The 22,043-nt window shown below is 37.5% G+C and overlaps 1 protein-coding gene across 1 annotated transcript in view; it reads left to right on the top strand.

The window, feature by feature from the left end:
• LOC106668855 (T-box transcription factor TBX20-like) overlaps positions 1 to 12,245 on the top strand; it is a 74,987-nt gene extending 62,742 nt beyond the window's left edge. Inside the window, exons 5-6 of the mRNA XM_014397999.2 lie at positions 673 to 749; positions 11,417 to 12,245. Of these exons, the coding sequence (XP_014253485.1) occupies positions 673 to 749; positions 11,417 to 11,774 (435 nt within the window). The 3' untranslated portion in view covers positions 11,775 to 12,245. The remainder of the gene's footprint in view (positions 1 to 672; positions 750 to 11,416) is intronic.
• The last annotated feature ends 9,798 nt before the right edge of the window (positions 12,246 to 22,043 follow it).

The raw sequence follows: 22,043 nt of genomic DNA, 5'->3' as shown, positions 1-22,043 counted from the left end.
ATTTATTTCTCGGCCATCAAAAATTCTGCTCTTAATTTTTTCTAATTATTTTTCAAATATAAATGGTGATGTAGGTTTCAGAATAACATTTTCTTTATCGTGCCAACGTTTCGATCTTTATTGAGATCATCTTCAGGGAAAAAAACAAGTAAGTTTTGTAACTTATGCCAAGCTTTCAACCTTTATTGAGGTCTTCATCAGGGCTCTACAAGTAATAACAACGTTAATAAGCAATAAATAATAAGTACCACGATAATTCTCAGATAACTGGATAACTTACTCGTCACAATATCAAAAGTAAAATTATTACTTGAGCCTTGATGAAGACCTCAATAAAGGTTGAAAGCTTGGCATAAGTTACAAAACTTACTTATTTTTGATGACCACATCCCTGATCTCGAACTTACTATTCTTCATTATTGAAAATTAGTTAAAAAATTAATTGCAAGTAAATTTAATTAAAAATTTTCATAGCTTTTAAAGCACAGTGGAATGTATTGATTTCTAAGATATGCAATCTTGCTCCAGCAAGTGTTTGACGTAACACGGAAGAATATATACGTATATATATATATATATATATATATATATACAAAACCAAACATTCTTAAAGTTGCCGCCAATCTAAAGCTTAATACGTATTGATAATTATTGTTGTTTGCCTGATTTCAGATAACCAAGTTGAAGATCGACAGCAACCCCTTCGCCAAAGGTTTCCGCGATTCTTCCCGGCTCACGGACTTTGACAGGTAGGCATTCACGAATCTACCACACTCGTTTCAGGTGTTTACGGCCTCAGGCAGTCTCAGATGGTATCGAACCACCCGGCCGACCGACTGTCAACCTAGGGAATCCTTCCCGTCACATCTCGTTACGACCCGGGAACCGTTTAAATCCATTCGTCCCTCAGATGCTTGCCATAAGTGCATTTCTCCGCACACATAATGTTACACATTATGTCCTACGAATATTACTCGTGAAAGCAATAAAAAATTTAATTAATTGTAAGTGAGAAACCTTTATAACTATAACTCAGTCGTTTCTCCCTTCAACGGATATAATACTCGTGTAAAAATCTGACAGGTACAACTTTTCGCATTATTCACTGTTGTGCGTATTCGTTCCGATCATTGATAATGACCTTAGAGGAATTTTATTTATTGCGGCAAATACACGTATCTACTCCATCGGTCGGGTCCAGTTTGAAAAATCTCAATCCTTTTTTTTTTAAATATACATATATCTATATAAATTAAAAAAGGCATTTGCTAGTTTCAGGACCTAAATCGGACGACTTTAAAGATATTGAGTCATTTAAATGCATCATAAAATTTGCCCACCATCTCCCACTCAGTTGACTCCCAATCGCATTTTGTTCGCCATTCGATTGATCGAAACTTTATTGGACACAACTCACGTACTGGGAAGATATATTAGTTTTTGGGACAATAATGATATCCTTATTCATAATTTTAATATTTAATTATTAGGTGCGCAGAAATGTTGGAAATGCGATAAGTGCGAAGAAGCGGGACATGATCCTCGTGTTTATTTCATCGAAGAAACAAGGAACCCCAATTGCCACATAAAAATCAAATTCTGTGATTGAAATCTCGTGAAATCGTTTCTGATTTTTTTTTTAATGTTAGACATTACATTTATACTCACAAGTGTTGAAAATATTGTCGGCTGGAAGGAAGTGAATACTTAGCCTTGGGTTGATTTCTTGAAAAACGCTTAGCCCAACTATTTAACGCTTCGGGATGCCCTCTGCAAACCCTTCGGACGAACCTTTAGATCCAATGGACCCTTATCGAGATAAAATCGTGTCAACCCGAGCTGTCCGACGACCTAAGCTATTCACGCCTCCGAAAAGCACCGATCCGACAGGCTAATAAAACCGATTTCGTAAATTAAGTTCAAGAGTCATAATGGTGGAGGTGTTTGGGAACAATGCCGTGAAGGGAGGTGGGCCGAAGATTAGAGTCCGGTAAACGGCGTGTAATTGTCTTCCCTTGCGGCTTTGTTCGGAACCGACAATAATTGAATCACACACTCAGAGGAGAAGAGTGGCTAATACCTCCCGAAGGAATTACCTCTCCTTCCATCCTTCACCGAGTACCCATCCGGCTAATGAAATTTTGATTGCTCGTTCCTTGATGGACCGTGATTTTAATTTTTCAATTTTGATACCCCGCCTGTCAGCGTTTCGCAGGCCACACAAGCTGACTCTTCTTCACATAAATATACATGTCTACGTTCCATATACCGTATAAAATACTCTTTATTGGGTAGACGTTGAAATATGTGTCAGAATCTTGTACATACTATACACGATTCCCTCACTCGATATTGTAAACCCGAGAATAAATGTTTGTGTCCAGATAATAATAATTTAGTAGTGTTGTGCGACCTCGACTATCACGTAGAAAGAATAAGGCTGTACTTTCCGGTAACTCGAGCAGGTTTTTAATGCCGTTTATGCATATTTTAACAAACTCGAAGGTTATATTGACTCGGGCAGAAGCCTGAGGCTGTGGGCCCACCTGCCCGAAGCATTAGCATTATGTTAACACGTCGAATTTGTATCAGGTGTCTTTACACGGATTATCACAAGCTGCTAACCATTCCCTACAGATACGCCGTAGGCTATTTACCGCCCGAACCCTCTCAACATGTGTTAACATTGGTTTATTCATTAAACGCTCTGTTTTGCGACAGAGTGAAGTTTTGTTACTGCAACGCCTTTTTAATATCGAAAATCAAAAGGCATCACAAACGCAACACATACCTAAACAATTAAATCAATTTTTAAAAGACCCAAAGAAGAGTTATTATTGTGGCAAAGAATAAGTGATTATACCCAGTTTAATGCTATTGGTTGATATATATTTACCAGGTAAAATGACTTTTTCTCTCCATCACTTTTCTGCGCGCCGTCTAACAACAATAACATTTTAAAAAAATTAAAGTCAATTTGTAAGTATGTCGGGTTAGAATGTAGGACCGTTGGATTCGAACCCGAGTCCTTTACCTTGCAGTGATGAGCGCCGTTCCTACGCTTGCGGCCACCGATGCCCATTTGGGGTCATCCTATTATATAGCATACAAAAAGAAAACATTTCGGTTACTAAATTTCTTAAAACTTTTATTTGGGGACCGCGGTAGCCGAGTGGTTAGCATGAGAGACTCTCACGCCGCGGTCGTGGGTTCGATTCCCACNAAAAAAAAAAAAAAAAAAAAAAAAAAAAAAAAAAAAAAAAAAAAAAAAAAAAAAAAAAAAAAAAAAAAAAAAACCTTTTATTCATGTTATTATCTTTAAAAGAGAATAGTAACAATGAAAGAAAACATGATTTCTACAAACTATCGTCATTTATATTCCTAGAGAACTGATTAAAGACACTTGCAGCATATTGTACATTACATTCGACGACTTCGGACCTCCTAAAAGAAAATAGTAATAAAATGGTTTAAAGTAATACGTAGTTTGTACAATTATTTTATTTTGGTGCTTTTCATTACATCTTATCATACGTAGACTTGTGGGATTTCCTTTTGAGAGATGCGTGATGATTCCGTCAGCTGTAGGTTTGCTTCTTTGTTTCATCCAGCAAACTCACTGATGATGACAAAAAGCCTAAACGCAACTGTCAGACACACAAAAGAAGCATGGATAGGAGGAAAATTAAATAATCTTAAAGGATCAAGCTACAAATTTAAGATTAGTAGACTAACAAATGAGCCCAATATGAGAATATTTTCTTGAACGTTGTGGCTACAACTTGCAGTTGCAATGCGACGAGCGATGCCCGATCTTACTGCAGATCGCTTTCGTTCTGGTCTGCAACAAAAATGCACGTTTGTGTTTTTTTAGTTTGTAAGAACTTAATAAATCTCTAAATGTATTTTTTTCCATCGAGCAAACATCCATTCTGAGAGATGGTCAGAACTAGTTGGGTTTTTATTTATGATTTTTTTATCGATTGCTAAACCCTTCAACACTATTAATTTTCATAGAGTTAAAATACGCCCAATCTTGCTGTGAGGGTAAAGTCATTTGAAACTCAGTTGGAGCTAAGTTCGGGGAACTCTCAGTAGCGACAGAAACGACGGCAATCATAAAGGGACCAGGTCCCGTTTAGTAAAGGTCACTGAGAATAGACGTTATTTGTTGGCGGCTATTAACCGCGAGCCCGGCACATAAACATTTAGAGATCGTTCACTAACTCAGAGACTGTATATCTCGCTGCGCTTTTGAATCGAACACACTGGGGGTCCCGTCGATTTCACGATAATCGTACACCGTTGACGGCTAATTGCTCAAACTCATTAAAGAACATATTGCGCGTATTTAGTATTAAGGTAAAGTGAGAGAAGAGTGGTTGATGATTTTTAAATTTCATTTCAGACAGAACAACTCGAATTGATGGTTGTATCGGACAGAATCGGTGTTTAAACCAGACCGGGATGTCTTGGTTCCGCCAATAGATAGGATTAGAAAATGTAGAAGTAGTAGATTCGACGTCAGGTTCGAAAATTCGACGATGCGTGTGTCGAAAGGCAAAGAGTCGCCAATTTATTTTTAATCCCAGAGGTGAGACTCCCTCAGGACTCCTAATGAGTGGTATTAGAGCTGTGTTCGCCCACTTCCCTATAATTTGAAATCCCTCCGATCCCTGTCGGTCGGGGGTGGGAGAGGGTAAAAAAACGTAAAACTACACCTAGGTGTGAATGTGGGGTAATAAACCGGTCGTCGAGGAGGGAGCATCGTCACATTCCTGAGGATAGACTAGTTTTCGCTCAGAACACGTGATCCGTCAGTTCAGTTAAAATAGATTTTACATACTGCTTACCGGCAACTATAACAACAAAAATATTTTCTAACCAGTTTGGCGATTCAATTGACCAATTATAAATGAATAAGGAATTTAAAAAACCTCTAGGCTTTCTCTTACTCCCACACAAACGAATGCGGCTGAGTGAGAAATTTAGTTATTCACTTTTAATGATTTCCGGTCATCAGTATTTTGTGCACAGTTTTCTTAAGGTTTATTCAAATATGTGTCGGATATGAGTCGAATGTACCATGTTTTTATTCTTTGCCCCGTGTAAGAGCGCACCCTAATCGGTAATCCTCGCGTGTGTGGAGAAAAGAAAAAGAAAGAGAGAGGTTGAAAGCCGGGGTATAAAGAGCAGGTGGCTGCTACCGCCCAGGTTCGACTACCCTGTCATTAGAGGCCAAGAAGAACACCGCCACTCATTAGCTCCTCTACCCGCCCAGCCCATCCACACTCACACCAAACACCAAACACCTATTTATTTTTTTTTAAATCGGGCCGCTCTGTCCGTCCGAAAGCGGCGCCTTTTGATAATCCTACCTGACACCCCACGACAACCGGCTACAACTTGACGATTTCATTTTGTCATTACCTTATCATTATGGATTGTGCAACCTTTTAGTCCCCCGCGGAATACCTCGCGCGCTCCCGCATTAAGATAATGCGATCTGGATATACATCGAGAGGGCACGCACGAAATCGTATGCCACGCACATTTGATAATCGTTACCAATCCTCACGCACGCCGTTAAGTGTATTGCCTGCCGCCTCCTATTTTTCTCCACGAATGAAACATGTGTCTCGTTGTACTATTCTAACAAACAAGGATCGGAAAAAGTAATTTAGTTACCGAGGTGCGTAACGCACATCGGTAGTTTCGGGTCGAAACTAAATTACAGGACATCAATATCACATTTCCTTTTCTGTTCCATTCTGAAATGTGTGTCGAATCCAATTTTTTTTTTCTTTAGCAGATTTCAATCGGTGCATTACCAAGCAAGTCCGTTCATTCAGCAACTGTTCGTTTTCTTCCGCATCCTTTATTGAGACGTGTTGACGTTTCACCACCGACGAAATAGGTGTCAGATGTTTACTCTATAAACTAATAAAAATGTCAAAGTCTGTACTGGTGAATTAAATCAACGAATTATCGGTTTTCATTTGAACGACACCTGAGCGGTATTCACCAAGCTTTAAACAAAAGTGAGCCTTGAGGACCTACAGGAAAAATGGTTGTAACTTCAGAATCAATTCCATTATATCTCGGTGTGGATTGCACGTCGATGTCTTCTGTCTGACCCTTTACAGCACCTTTTCAAAATAAAGTTAACCGATATCAACCTTATAACGGCCTCGGGTTTGCTCAACGTTTTCAGAAATTGTTCCGGGTTAATTTTTCGGTTTCGCACCCCGAAGATAGGAGCGTCAGGTGTACGACAGTTTGTAGCAATTAGCCGAAAGCAGGAAGCGCTCATATTTTTTGTCAATTAGCTAGTATAAAAACAATACCCAGACCGTGTTAATGACAAGAAAGGAAAAATATATACATCTAAAAACGGAAACATTTTTATAATGGCCGGCACTTTGTCGGTAGATATTAGTTATTAAGGAAAGGTTAACAATTAATTAATTTCGCAGAAACCGAACAACTTCCGTCTGAGTTTTACAAGTTTATACATATTTTAATTTTTTCCTCGAGGACAGTGATTACAATGCATACTTTTCTTTATGTTTTAACATCGAAGACAGATGTTAGGGTGGAAGATGAATGTCTTATCGAGCCGTTTCCGCCCCATGGCTCGAGACGAATTAGCTCGGAGGATCCTCGCAGAGGACGTTACCGGGCGGGGGTGGATGGCCCAAATTGAGGGATTTACAACGGGCCTCCCATCCCAGCGCGCACATAGCAAATTAGCGATTTTACCCGGGGGTGGTAAATCCCGCTTTCTCTCGGGATTACGGCTACCCCTTCACGGCCAGACCCGCACCCCCAAGAAGTTATTATGTGTTACTAAAGCTAGAATTTAAAATGCAGCATTAAACCGGGTGTGCAATCAACGAAAGGTTATAGTTTTAGAAATTCAACGCAATTTGAGTTTTTCCCTTGGATAGGATGATCGCAGCGTAAAAACAACTTTTTAAAGGATCACAGTTTTGAGAAAACCCTTCTTTAATTCTCCAGGATGATGAATTTGTAATTTGGTCTTCCGAACATCACAGTCGGTCTTCCATCGGTTATCTTGTCTATGAGACGCGTTTCATCATTTCATTTTCATTGGTGGATTGAGGTATGGCAGAAAATACCAAGTCATTTTCAATTTTGGGCCCTTGTCATTATTGAACTATAAAGTTTAGCTAATCCAGACGTTGTTTATTTTAAATTGGTACTATTTATATATGAAATGATTAAAAGTATAATTTTATATTATTGATCGCTACTTATATTTCTGTATTTTTCCAAATATAAATCAAGAAACCAATCACAAAATTTCTAACAAACATAATTAATTAAAATTATTATTCAATCAATTATGACTACTAAATAATATATGGATTAACATATTTCTAATGTTGATAATAAGTAACATCTCACATATAAATTAACACATTAACACAAATGTCAGGTGTTATATTCAGCGTCCCCAGAGGATCCAGGGTATCACGGTTGAATTCCCACTTATCCTGGCTCTATCCCTTTCCCCTATGTCTATATTTCCTTGGTACCTTCCTTTACCAGACTATTAACACCCATCGTCCACATTACAACCAGTACATCCGATTCAAATCCTCTTGCCACTCTTACAACACCCGCTCATATCTCTATGGTTTAAACGGTCTTTCTTGTCCGAGGACCAAAATTCTGGAACTTCCTTCCCCTAACTATCCGCAATGCTACTTTCTTTACCCCATTTAAACGTCTCCTTACATGCACCTCCCACCCTGAAAACAGAGTCGATTTAACCACAGTTTAAATTTACTCAGTATGTATTATTTTTCTATGTTCATTTTCGGAGTAACTCATTTTAGTTGTAACTCTTTTGGGTTTTGTTTTATAAAAATCCGTTATTATTACTGCTGTTCACCACGATAACGTTTATTTTTGCGTCAAAATGTTAATAATTTTCAGTTTAACGTATGTACTCGACACGCCCGCCCTAGAATAATTTTTTTTCTTCTTCTTTAAAAATTGTCATTTATTAATGGACTGTAATTCTGATAGTGCTATCTATAAGTAGTATTTATAGCACACATATATATAGTATTTATATATTGGAGAGTTTTGGAAAAGGGCGCCAGCCTGAAAGAGGGCGCCACAAAAAGATCGAGAGTTTTCGCGGGGAAATACCTCTCGGATGAAAAAAAGGATTTTTCGCTCTCTTCTGTCTTGGGCCGACCACCGTGAATACGTGCATTTGATTTTTTGTCTCCCCAAAATTTCATATTTCATCTGAGTGTAGATTGTGAGTAGAGTCTTGTATTATAATTTTTAGTGTTTGTTAATTAATGTATATATGTTTTCTATTATTATTTTTTTAATTAGAAGGATTAACTTTTATTTAAATTTTTTTTTTCTTTTCTTGTTTAAACCTTTTTTCCTGAGAAGATCCACATGGTTACCATAACAGCTATTTGTAATAAACGAATTTCTGGACGTTTTCGTTTCCCTTGACGTCCTCGTCGGTATGTTTTTAAAATGCATTTTAAAACATGATTGTTTATGCGTGTTACATTACAAAGTAAATGGTCCAAATGTGAAATTAATATCGCAATTGACACATTTTAATTGTTGTTTATGAAGAACGAACACAACTTATTTTTTATATAAGATTTAAAATTATTGATGAGATGTGCTGGAATCTCATTAAAAGGATGAAATTTATATCCCAGTATGTTTGTTAGCAATTCGCGTCGAACAGCCCGTAACGGGCTCTCGTCGAAACGCCCGTTTCGTCCCGCAGCTTATGAATGACAGAGACGTAAATGCACCAGTGACAGATAATTGTTGGAGGCGCGTAATTGATTGTATATAATTGGGTTGGAGAAGGCGGCTTCTCTGATGTTGCCGGCGGTAATGACAGAGGAGGCCTGTTAAGAGCCCCAGGCGATCCGGGATTATTTAGGGCTCGGTACGCCCACTTGGATACACCGACACCCAACCTGAGAAAACTCATTTCCCACTCCATCCGAGGGAATGGCTGTCTAAAAATACCGAGCCTCGACCCTACCAAACCCTGTCCTGACAATGATCTCGAAGGATCAGGCTAATTTAAGTGTTCTCCGTAACATTCGCCGACGTTAATTTCCATTTAGGCATTTTCACGTGATCCCGCTATCGGTTGCTCAAGCTCGGATCCGCTTCAATTTCAACAAATTTTCAAGATAAAACGTTAACCGATCCGCACCAAAGGCGATGTACGCCTTCTTTCTAGCCGTAGGGTCACGCGAAAAGTCGTTTTTGACTAAACAATAGGACCCGACCAATTAGAAACGATTACCGTTCCTGGGTGCGCCTCAAACAATAGAGAATTAATCTTAATTGGAAACTTTTCCCTCAAAGGCTTCTAGATCGCGTTCTTCCTTGGTTAAGGTTAAACGGGATCTCACAGTTTAAATTTTAAGACAAAATTTTATGTTATATAATTCTGTTTTTGATATAAGCTTTATGACTTTATTAGCAACAAAGTGCATTTTAAACTTAAAAATGTTGCCACTGCATGTAGTGTATCGTAGTACAGAAACATTTCCTTGGTTTTCCTCGTCTTTCCATTGTCTAAAATGAATAAGACAAAGGACAAAAAAAAAAAGAGGAATCATTTTTTAAGAATTTTAACCCATTTATTTTTCAAAAGAATTTTAAAAAAAGAAGAGCACATTAATGTTTACTACCTTGTTAACAATAAAAGACAATGAGGGGAGCATCGGTGGCCGCAACGATTTAGGCGTTGACACGGCGCTCATCACTGTAAGGTAAAGGTCCCGGGTTCGAATCCAACGGCCTTGCATTCGAACTCGACATACTTACAAAAGGGACTTTTTTCAAAAACAGCGGCACCCCGAGGGTTGATATAACCTCTGCTGTTGAGAACTTTCGTAAAAATAAATAAATAAACAAAATAAAAGACAATGGCCTTCTACTGAGACAAGTCCTCTGCATTTGTGACATCTTCCGAATTTCCTGTTATCATCCCTACATTGGATAAATTCCCAAGGGGTTAGGCGTACTCTTGTACGTTTAAAGTGTTTTTGACTACCGTCGGTGGCACCTCTTGCTTGTAAAAAGATATCGCTGTTTCTGTGGATATCTTTGGTGAGTTTTCTCCATAACGCATAACTTCTCTTAAGCTTTGACCATACCTCCTATTTCTGTTAGCGTAAGACACTTCTGTATTTTTCCAAACGAGCCACAATGCCGGATGCGGTGATGGCATTCATCCGCAATTTAAAGCAAGCAGCCTCTTTAGTCAAGAGGTCAACTGTATTATCGTATTTATTGCTAATATGCCCTTTAACCCAAATTATATAAACACAAGCACCTCTTGTCCTATCTTGAGTATTTTTCATTTCTTGTAGCCGTTAGCACAGCAATAACTGTCTGATACAAGCATCGTTAGATGAGGTCCAAGGTCATGAGCTAAAGCGGCAGTTGGTCATCTTGTTATACGGTAATAAACTCTTCAGTGTGCCAATGGTACAATTTTTGGCTCACAAATGGGACCATACATATCATCCATCTAAATGTTTCAAAACCAGACGAAAATAGGATTGTGTCTGCTAACATAATATTGCCGACTCATTAGTCAGATGAAAACTTTGGAAGTGACAGAATAATAGGTTAATAAAAATTCTGAAACTAGCAAGTGAGTTATAATGTAGCTACAGTTACGTATAAGTGCATAAAAGCTCAAATATCCTACCTGATGGATGCAGTACAAAATGGTTTTGAACCACCTTAACAATAAATTTATTTAATGTGGTCTTGAAACGGCCGATGGGACGAACGAAGAAAATGTGAACAATGTTGTTACTAGCTTCCTTTCCTTCAATCAGTCGCGTTTCGACGATTCGCCAGCTACAGTGGTGGGCTTGTACGCTTAAGTACTGTTGTTCTTTAATATAAGGAAGGGCCTCTGGATAATAAGCCACTTGCCGCAGCCTCCCTGGGCCCTCTGTACATCGGCCTCCTAACTCGCACCACCCCGCCTGTCTCAACACCATTCAGAGCAGTGAATCTTCTTCCCTCACAGTTTCAACTATCTCTTTGCAAAATCTAAACCTACAGCTGAACATGGCAAAAGCCAAAACGCGTTTGACAGATCAAAATAACAAGAATAGGCCGACCAAAATGGTCGGAAACGACGATGGTATCGATTTATCTCTGTCCGAAAATGTGTAGGTTTGATGAAAGATTTAGTATGTTACAGATACAGTGTATTTACTTAACTTATTACATGTTATTTTATATAATGTACTTAACAATTTATTGTTTTAGTACATTTATTTATATGTACAACTGTATAATTAACTTTTTGATGATTGATATAACATGAAAATAGTAATAGTAATTTTTATCTGTGTAGAGACCCTATGGATATGATGCTGATGGAGCAGCACTTCTTGCGATCCCCTCTGAGGCTGTATTCAGAATTGGACGCTGAGAATAACAACGGAAATCCTTTGCTATCGGCAGCGATGTTGGAAAAGGCGAGGGCGTTATGGGGTGGCCCTCAGCATCCCTTGCTGGTCCCTTCCCGGATGCCCCTTTGGGGCGGCCACTGGCCTCCGCCCCCGGGACTTCTGGGCCCTCCTCTGCATCGGCCTCCGCAGCTGACACCCCCGCCGGTCTCAACACCATCCAGCAGTGGATCTTCTTCCCCTAGGCCCTTATCGCACAGATACAGCCCTTACCACGTTCAAGCATCTCCTGCCAGGAACTAAGAGATTCGCTCAACCACGTGAAAACTACAGTGCAATTTTCTATTAGCTTCTATTGTAATTAGTAATTTATGTTTGTGTGTAAATAGATGTTTTAAATTTGGCATGTAGTGTTTATTTTGTTTAGAGGAATATAAACCAAAGAATTTTGTATATAGCGATAATTACCCTCATTTTTAAGTACGTAGCAAATTCATGGTACGAAATAGTTTCAATCCAGACCTCATAAAAACAGTGATGTCTGCACCTTTCCGCCCTTCTTCCCATATTTGTAAAATCCAGAAAATCATACAGACGTTGCGGTTTTTTCAGCAGTATTAAAAATTATAAAAGCCCACAGAAGCTGATTCTACGATAAAAATGATTATTTACATACTTTTTAGTGTCATTTACAATTGGAAATGTAAGTAATTATTAATGATTCTTAGAAATTTATTTATTTGAGCATTAACGTACTAAATTTGAAATAAATTGTACGATTTAAAAAATATGGGAATAATGAGTTTCAAAATTATTGATTTTAAAAATTTTTTATTGTCTAATTTAATTTGTAAAACTACTTAACCACTCTCCCACTAAAAGAAAATCCGATGTTGACATTATTTATTTGTATATTTGTATGATTATTCTAGTTTAATTTATACAAGTGTTCGAAATTAGCTAAAATTGTAAATATTATTATGATGGTGTATATAATATATTATGGATGTCCACTGTGTATTTATCAAATATATGCAAATGAATGAAAAAACGGTCGTCATTACACACACCTGCTACCCGATCCAGTTCCATAACCGAGGCAGAAACACGGAGGCATTAAGGACATTCGGACCCGTTGATAATATTTTTCGTCAGCATATTTAGAGCTTCCGTCTGAGGAGTGTTAAACCCACAAAAGGTGGTTTATTTTTTCGGCCCGAGTCACACCGGGGGAGCTATCCATTGTCCCTCGGCTGTAAACTGAATAATATACTGCGCCCCACGTCCAGGATTATGTTTTGAGGCTCATTTTTAATCCCCGAATAAAAAAATAAAAAACGTGAATGAAAAAAATAGGTAGGTAGGAGTAAAGGAAGTTGGCTGGAGAGGACGGGACTCGTGTTGATCTCAAATGACAATGTTTATGGAGAGGCTTGGTGTTGAAGGAACCGGCCGATAACAAAAAATGAATAAATGGTTTTATAACAAGGAATTTTACGAGCAGCGTGGTAAGTACTCAATAAAGAAATCGGCCCAGGTTTCCGAGAGTTCTACTCCCCCAGTCACAAGTCTGAAGAAGGAAATAAAATCAAAAATATGGGTCTGCAGAATTTTAAACCATAGCACCTTGATGGCAACTTATTTAATTATATAACACTTTCTAGGTGATATATTTATCTTATACATTTCCATGAGCAAATAATTTGCAAATGTTGACGACATTGGGTTAATACGAGTTCAGGGTTACCAAATTCACCATACCTGATTTTTTAGCTGTGCTGAGGCTAATTACTTAGGCTTACTATTACCAATTCATCTGTAAAATTTGATCTCGATTCTTAATTCCCATGTTTTACTTCAGTATTTACAAGTAAAATATTGAGAATCTATCACTACAATGAGGATGCTTACAGATTAAAAAAATAATATATAACTGAGTGAGCCGACAGTTATTACTCGAGTCGCAGACCAAATGAACTTTTTGGGTCAATACAGAGCCGAAGAAGACGAACTTCAAATTCGGATTACTCCACAGCAATTCAAAGGGCAGATAAGACCCACGGGAATGCCCATATCGAGGTACGAATTTGCCCTCGGGGTTCTGGTGATTCATGATTCGCTCATCACTGTAAGGTAAAGATCCCGGGTTCGAATCCATAGGCCCTGCATTCGAACCCGACATACAACTTTTTGACACCCTGAGGGTTTATATGACCTCTGCAGTTGCGACCCTCGTAAAACAAATGAGTACTCAAAAATATTTTTTTCGACTTAGCACGAGGTTGTCAGATGCGCGAAAAAACCCGGGATCGTTCTTTTACGTTCACATGGGCGTCAATTTTCAGTTTTAATACCTTTTGTCGTTAGAACAATCCCACGTGGAGAACTGTTTACAATTAACTCACCTCATCTGGTGTAGCTCTACAGTACAAAGTAATTGCCTCTTTCCCCAATCTCTTTTCACCGCTAAATATGGCGAAAAAGTAACATGTCTGGCAGGCCAAAAGATCAGAAACGACCTTGCTACGGGTTAATTAGCCAAGTGTGGGTACCTCTGAACCCTATGATACGACGACCCTTAAGGTTCAAAATATGTGTCTTAAGGCTCATAATTACTATTACAAATTTGAAACGTTATTCTAGACATAAACTTTGATTTGTGTCTATTAACACAGATTTGTCAACTGGCCCCTAGTGAACAATGGGTGGCCGGGGAAGGCGATTATCATCCATGACGAGGTACATCATCATATTTCACTTATAAAGGCGTCACTGGACATTTGTCTATCTCAGGAAGGTAAATTGATTCTAAAAACACATTGGAAAATGCCAAACCAAATAGTTTAAATCGTCTATACGGAATTTTCGTTTCTCCTGTATTAAAAAGTTGCTGGATACACACAAATAAATAAATATGATGCAGATCAATGAATTACATGAATTAAACTTACGATAAATTACATAAAAAATTGCATTTTTGATCAAATTATTTATTATTTTATTTGATTTGTTCAAATATTAAATAATTGCAGTAATAGGCAGGTCATGAAATCCACGAATAATTTAATTGTTTCAAGAGAAAAATAAATTTTAATAATTTATCAATGCTTACTTCCCTCAATTGCAGACAACTTAAATCGCTAAACTTTTTTTATTATTATTAACTCTCTTCGAAATCCTTGAATTGAAGTCGAAAATGCAGAAGAGATTATCCCTACAATTAAAAATTAATAACACTTGTTGCGTTAGCTGCCTTTCGCCGCATTAGCTGCTACACAAAGATTTGCATAATTCCTGGATATAATTACACCTATACTTGACACGAGACGCTGCCCTATTAAAGAAAACTTCTTTTTCCTAACTATAATTAACATAGAAACCTCTGTCATTCGCTAGTTTTTCCGCTTATAACTTTATTTTGTCTTATATTTAATTAAACAAATATTTCTTAACTGTCGGGGTGTGCATTATACTGCGCCCTTTAAAGAGCTGGTGTATCCCCCCGTTCTGTGCTTATACCACACCGGTGCCCGGTTCATCAAGGAACTAGATTGAATCTTTTCAACGGTTACATTGTACGTCCCAAAGCACTTCCTCTTGCAGGCAAGTGTAACACCACACTTTGTTAATAGCTGTGTATTATTAAGAATCTGGACTTGCCCTGTTGGGTTATGCCAAACTTCTTCAGATGTCCATTTAGTTTGCAGTGTCCTGTTAATAATCCTGTTAGGATTTGCAGTTTTTTCTTGCTTCCTTTAATGCACTTTGTTACCTCTTTCCTTTCAAAGTTTGTTAGGAGAATCTTGGATTGTTTGTGTCCAATGAGTGTGCTCCATTGTGCCTTTATTTTTTTTTTAATCCTTCTGACTGAGGTGCTCATTGATAGCGTGTCTCGGGAGCTATCAAGGCAGCCCTCTTCTTGCAAGGGCATCTGCTTTCTCGTTGCCCTCCACTCCCCGATGCCCTGAGATAGGCTGTCTTTGTTTTACCTAATTTGCTAGTATAGTTTTGCAATTCAGCACCATCTTTGAGCTAATGAACTTTGAACTTAGCACTTTGATGGTTGTTTAACTATACCATCTATTCAGATTGAATTGGGTACATCTCTCGATTGCGTGGACCTTAGCTTGGAAGATTCTAGTGTATTTTCCCATGGGTTCTGAGCGTTTGGTTCCAGGACCGAAAATTCCTGCACTTGTACCTTCTTTGTTCTAGTGAAAAATAGTATTGTTATTACTAGTTTTTTTCAATAGATTCTATACTTTATTTGTTATTATTATCCATTAAATTTCAATAAAAGAAGACAACCAAAACAATTTTCATTAAATGTTCTTTATTTATTACCGCATATCGGGGTTTCTCTCTCTTAGTATTTTTAAACTTAAAATTGTCCAGTGTACAGAGCACCTTTTATATCTATAACAACAAATTATGTCCAGGCTCTCCCCTCCATGCTGGAGGCAGGAAAGCGAGAACGGATAGTTCAGTCTAGCCTAGGCATTGCAAGAAAAAACAATAAGAAAAAAAATCCAGCTGAAAAACCAGCCAATTCAGATTTGTATCCACTTTGATTATTATTAATACAAATTATTTCTGTTGTGTGGCCCATTTTCATTTATGGTTTATTTGTTTGGTATTTTCAATTTTTGTTATCAAGGTTGATTATTTTTAATTTTGCCCTTCAGGTCCATTCTTCCCATAGTATCTAATTATTCTTATATTGTTTGTATAATTTGTAAGCAAAGGTTCGTGTTTTGTTGTTTTATATATTTTTTTTATTATATAACGTTTTTGATTCATGAGGAATACATTTTTGTTTTAAAAGGAACAAAATAGAGGTCTACCTCTGCAATTGTATTTGTATTTTATTTCAAATCAAATTCCTTTGATTTTGAGGCAGATCTCCGGCCTCGAGGGGGTCAATCAAACTTTTAAAAAACAGAATTACTCAACCTTAAAGGACCTCCTATATATCTTAGAATTTGTATTTTATCGCGTGGCCAACATCGTTTCAGTCTCCGACGAGGATTGGCGGGTAATGTCGCGGATTAAGAGGTTCGAGTGAATAATTTAGAATGAAAATGTTTGTAATGGAATTGCGTAAAATGGGATTGGGATTTTTAAGTAGGTATGAATTTGTACGGTTAGTGTCTCTATTGGGGGGGGGGGGGGCTAGCAGGCAATGCAGACTTTTAATGAAAGTTTGCGTCGCTTGTCAAACAGGCTGAATCTTGTATTTAAATTTTTACGTTTGAGTCTCGCATGGGGATTTCAACGTAAGTCGTTTGTCGAGGTTAGTATCCAAGGAATCGTACATGTTGCGTAACGGGAATGGGAAAATTATTGAAATAAAGAGCACGGAGAGTTGTTTTTTCTTAACGGTGAAAACAATGTATTCAGATTTATACCAACTTTTATCATTTTTTATAAAGTTATTCTTAATTATACATATACTCGATTAATTGTACACAGTTTTTTCTTAATGAAAAATTGTGTATAATTAATTGAGTATATGTATTTACATTTAGTTTCACTAACCTCTTAGAAACAAAAGATTATTTTACAACACGATAGATAAGTCGATGGACTTATGGACTGGAAGTGTTCGGTTCAGCCAATTCCAACATCCGCCGTACTCAAACCGCCTAATCGTTAATCCTACGAAAAATCCTTGATTCTCCATTTTATATATCGAACTTCACAACACATACAGACTTAAAATCCATTAAGACCATTCGAAAAATTCGAAAACCACCATAAATCAGTACATCCAAAACCTCGCATCCCGGCGAAATCCTCGAACCATCCTTGCCGACTGAAGAGACGATGTCCGCGTGATCTCCCACGCAGCAATATTAATAGAAGCATAAAGAGCATCATTGGTGAACTACCATGATCGAAGACCTCCCCCCCGTATTGATCAATGGAGCTCTTTATGCACGTTTATAATTCGCTGGATGTTGTCCGTTGCAAAGTGCACATGTAAATAGGTTGCTTCCATAGCATGGGTCCGTGGGCATAGGGGGCATAGAGGCAACGAAAAAGTTGACATGTGGCCAAAGAGGAATCCAACACGGACTCTCTAGGTCCTGGCCTCTACTGTGTTCTACCATCTTGCCACAAAAAACGATACATCTCAAAATGATCCTTAATGACTCCAAAATCTGATAGGCTGACAGGCATGAGACACCCGAAGAGATTCATAGAAGGGCCATCCGCAAAACTTACAAAGGAATTGACAGGGCACCGACACATAAGAAAGCACATGCACCGGTTAGGAGTACAGACAAAAGAAACACTGTGCAGATATTACCCGGAAGAGAAGGAACCACAAAACACATATATATTTTTTTTTTTGTGAAGATCTATGTAGATACAGGTAGGATCACACTAAGGAGCCGATGGCAAGGCTGTAGAGGTTGATCGACAACCTGAAGCTGGCCAGTGAGTTTAGAAAACAGTTGGGGCACAATTGATCAACTTATGCCGAGTTACAGAAGGCCTAGTAGCCGCCTCTTTTATCCCTAACCCTATCCCTATCCGTAATTAGGTTGCTTCCTACATTCTTCAATGAAAAAGGTCACCAACACATTTAACACCCTTCGGTTTGTGCAGGCAATATTGTCTGTCTTGTCTGGCCATTTATGTTTTAGCGGTCAATCGGGTAAGTTACTTCTTTCAATTAATTATTATTTTTATGTAAGGTTTTAGTTGAGATAAAAAGAGATAGAAAGAGCGTGCGTGTATGAGCGAGCGAGGGAGGGAGGGAGTGAGTGAGTGTGTGTATATGTGTGTGTTTGTATGTGTTTGTCTGTGGGTGTGTGTGTCTGTGTGAAGGTCAGGAACGCGTCGAAGGAGGAGGGAGTCATAAATCTGAAATTCATGATGGGTCCGGCTCTATTAGAGGTGCGGCCTCCTTGATGCCTCGGCCCTCGAGGTGTCTGGGAAATTTATTATCTAATTGGCGGTGGTGAAAGCTATTAGAGGCTAAGAGTCGGTCGGGTGGGCCTCCAGCAATGAATCAAGTAGCCCAACACGACTATTACAGGCGGTAATGGACTCGGGACTTGCCGACTTGGCTACTGCAATTAAAATACGAGGACGTAAGTGTGCTGTGAGACTTGCAGAATACCGCGTAACCTGCAGAAATGTTAAAAACTCATCAGAAACCTTTCGTTCGTCGGATGGTTCTTGAGCTAGTGAAGGTGATAATGTAATTTAACGGATTCGTGTTTTAATATCACCTACAATCTAAATTGAGTTAGTAAGCCTAGATAGTCTAAATTTGTGAATAACTTTGTTCATGTCTATGAAGACATTAGTGTCAATTCTAAATGGAAAATAAGCAAAGAAACTGGATTATTTTATACGCATTTCCTTATTTTTAGGAGAATATTCCGGCGACATAGAAAAATTTTTGTTTTACTTCACACCTTCATACGTAATTTGCATTTGATTAATTTTTGTAATCTCTTTGCTTTTAATTACATATTTTTAGGTATGAGGTGTTCATTAAATTTCACGTACCGTTTAACCTACAAATTAAGTTTTGAGGGCATGTATAGAAGCATAAATGTACTTCAACAAATATTTAATCACCTTGACTAAGTACGTATGGATCAGATTTCTATTGCGTATCATGCTGATATATCAGTTCACCATTCTTTCATGATAAATGTGATATTCTTCCATTCTCATTTTAAAAAATGTAGTTTTTAAGGTAAATAATATGGTATTCAATAATTAAAGGGGTTTTATTTTATTTTTTAAATATAGTCATGCAACAGCGAGTAGACCAGCTCAGTGGCATTTCCTTAACAATGCCTAAGATTAACAGTTAAGTACTGATTACTGATTTATAAAAAATCGGCTTTGCACAGGCACATAGACAGTGTGTATAACGATACCGATATGACAGCGATAACTGATACAGATTAATAAATTTGATTTAACAGGATTGGAACACTTATGCTGTACATAGTCAGTCGCCAAATAAAGGAAGATGGTCAAGATGTTTTGGAACCTGGTCGGAAGTCCAGAATTCTGCTTGAGCTTTCCAGCCAGGATTGGATTGAAAGGTTATATTTATTTTCCGTTTATAAATCACCATCCGCGAAGATATCCATTTTCGATTCAAATTAGAACAAAAATCGGCTTTGGTGGTCATGGGAGAGCAATTTTTGATAAAACTTGATAAAATCGACCTCTCTGCGTTTCATCCGATGCCCCAAGGAGTCGTAAACCCGGATGCATAAATGTCACCCCTGATGACTGACTCGCCCCGTTTGATAGGAAGATAATACTAAATTTTAATTTATTAAGTTAAAAAGTATATTATCTTAAACGGGTTTACGAAATGGCATAATCGCGCTACAAAAATTCTTGCCTTTATCACATTTACCAGTGATTTTGTGAATACTCCTATTGTACATATTTTAAATCCCATCGACTCGATCAACATAATCCAAACCGACTAACATTAAAATATTAATAATTTGAAAATTTTCAACCCGAGTGCAGAAAACTATATATCACACGGAGCGCGTGAGGAAAGAAGACGATGATTGCGTTGAAATTAATGTGTTATAGGTTGTTTTTCTTGTCATTTCGCTACTGGTGAGCGCAAGATTTTTTCGTGTTTAAAAAATAAATTAATTGGCAAGCCGTGTAAGGAAGGCTGGTCGGTGTCAATAGCCGATTGTTCGTCGGCACGTTTGATCTCCGAAAACGCTCCAGGCTCCACTTCGGAACCTCTGAGCCGGGACATGTTTATAACGATTTAAACCCACCCTCGTTTAGACTTTATTTTCATCATTAATGTGAATTATTGTTTTTTTTCTTACTCTCGCCGATGTAAACCTGTTCATGTTAAACACCGTCCTGAGATATTAAATGAATTATCTCCGCCATACTACATGCATTAATTTAATTACCCACTAATTTGCCCCTCCTCGCTTCAGAAATTTTAAGCCCACATTGAAAGAAGTCCGTTTATTTAATTAAATTATTTCGTTAGGTTCCATTTCAGATAATTAGTTCACGCACAAAATTTTGAACATAATCACTGGCTATTATTATCATTTTCAGTAAGTTAAATTGATCAATATTTATTTGCACAGAATTTCTTTTACAATCTTTATTCTACCCACTTTACTCTTTTACTTTATTTTTGTATTTTTATTATGTATTTTACATGTAAAACATTCGGTTACAGCAAAAAATGTGATAATTGTACATAATTAATGTATATACACATGTATATATTTACATGTATATAACCTTTTATATATGATAACAGTTGTTGTCATCCAGCGGTGGCACCCCAACAAGGTAGGGGATTTTCAGAATAACGGAAGGGGAAAGTTGTTAAGGATGGTTAGTGTTGTTGGTTTGTTGTTTGTTTTGTTTGTTGAAAAATTATTTTTCCATTCCATTTTTCCCTAAAAAAAAGTGAAATTTGCTCATGAGAAGGCCAACTGTCAACACATTATGATGGAAATTAATCACTTGTAAGAAGGGTATAAAGACAACGACCAATAAACTTGACCAAGGATCGATTTAACACTGTGCAGTGAAGTGACAGTGGCGTGACAGTGATTCTTCGGCCCGTGATGCCACAACGATTTTTGTTCAGCTCAGTGGTGTATCAGTCTTCCGGCAGTGAACCTCTATACGTTTAATGGCGATCTTTTCGCATAATAAACTAGTGATGTTTTTTTCAAATCTGGACGAAGAAGAAAACAAGTGAAAAGGCGGGATGGAAATACAGAGGAACGGTGAAGTAATAAGTTAAATTCAAAAGTTAGAAAAGTTACGCTAATAATATTTTCAAAATTATGGAATCGTCTTATTAACAAGTACAAAAAGGGTACGTAATATTATTGAGCGATAAAACACGGATAAACTGTATTTTGAATGCATGACATAAAGGAATGTAGAAAAAGATATAAATATACATAACGATCAATTCCATAAATCCAGGAGAATCTTACGAACAGTTGGTTAGAGATATTTAATGGTACAACTTGCTTGTATTCGGAAATCGTGAGGTGCGTTCTGGTGTGATGTAGGTTTCAGAAAAACATTTTTTTTATCGTGCCAACGTTTCGATCTTTATTGAGATCATCTTCAGGACCTAGGATTTACAAATATTGTTTAAATTTAACATGTAGGATGTGGAAAAAAGTGAATTTATATCATGCAAAAAAATATTTTTTATATTCAAAGTATTTCTACTCACTCAAAGTGTTTGTTTTCTGCGTAATTGTGCCATTCTTGCGAGAAGAAATGTTGTTTGTAGATCGACCTGAAGATAATCAATGTAGAGTTCCATATCTACTTTAAGGTCTTTACTAGGTGAAAGAAGGACAAAAGTGTTGAAATCACCAAGCTTTCGGCAACATTATGTTGCCATCATCAGGGCCTATTTATTAAGAAACTATACATAATTAATATACATTTTAACAATCAACAATCAAAAACATCAGTGCATACTTTCCCAAAAAAGAACAGAAAAAATTTTCCCATAGGAAAAAAGAAATGCAATGGTTTAGGTTATGAAGCACATGGCCA

Source organism: Cimex lectularius, unplaced genomic scaffold, assembly GCF_000648675.2.
Source record: "Cimex lectularius strain Harlan isolate CLEC.00 unplaced genomic scaffold, Clec_2.1 scaffold25, whole genome shotgun sequence".
In the NCBI taxonomy this organism is placed as follows: Eukaryota; Metazoa; Arthropoda; class Insecta; order Hemiptera; family Cimicidae; genus Cimex; species Cimex lectularius.
This window is presented reverse-complemented; position numbering and strand designations above follow the sequence as displayed.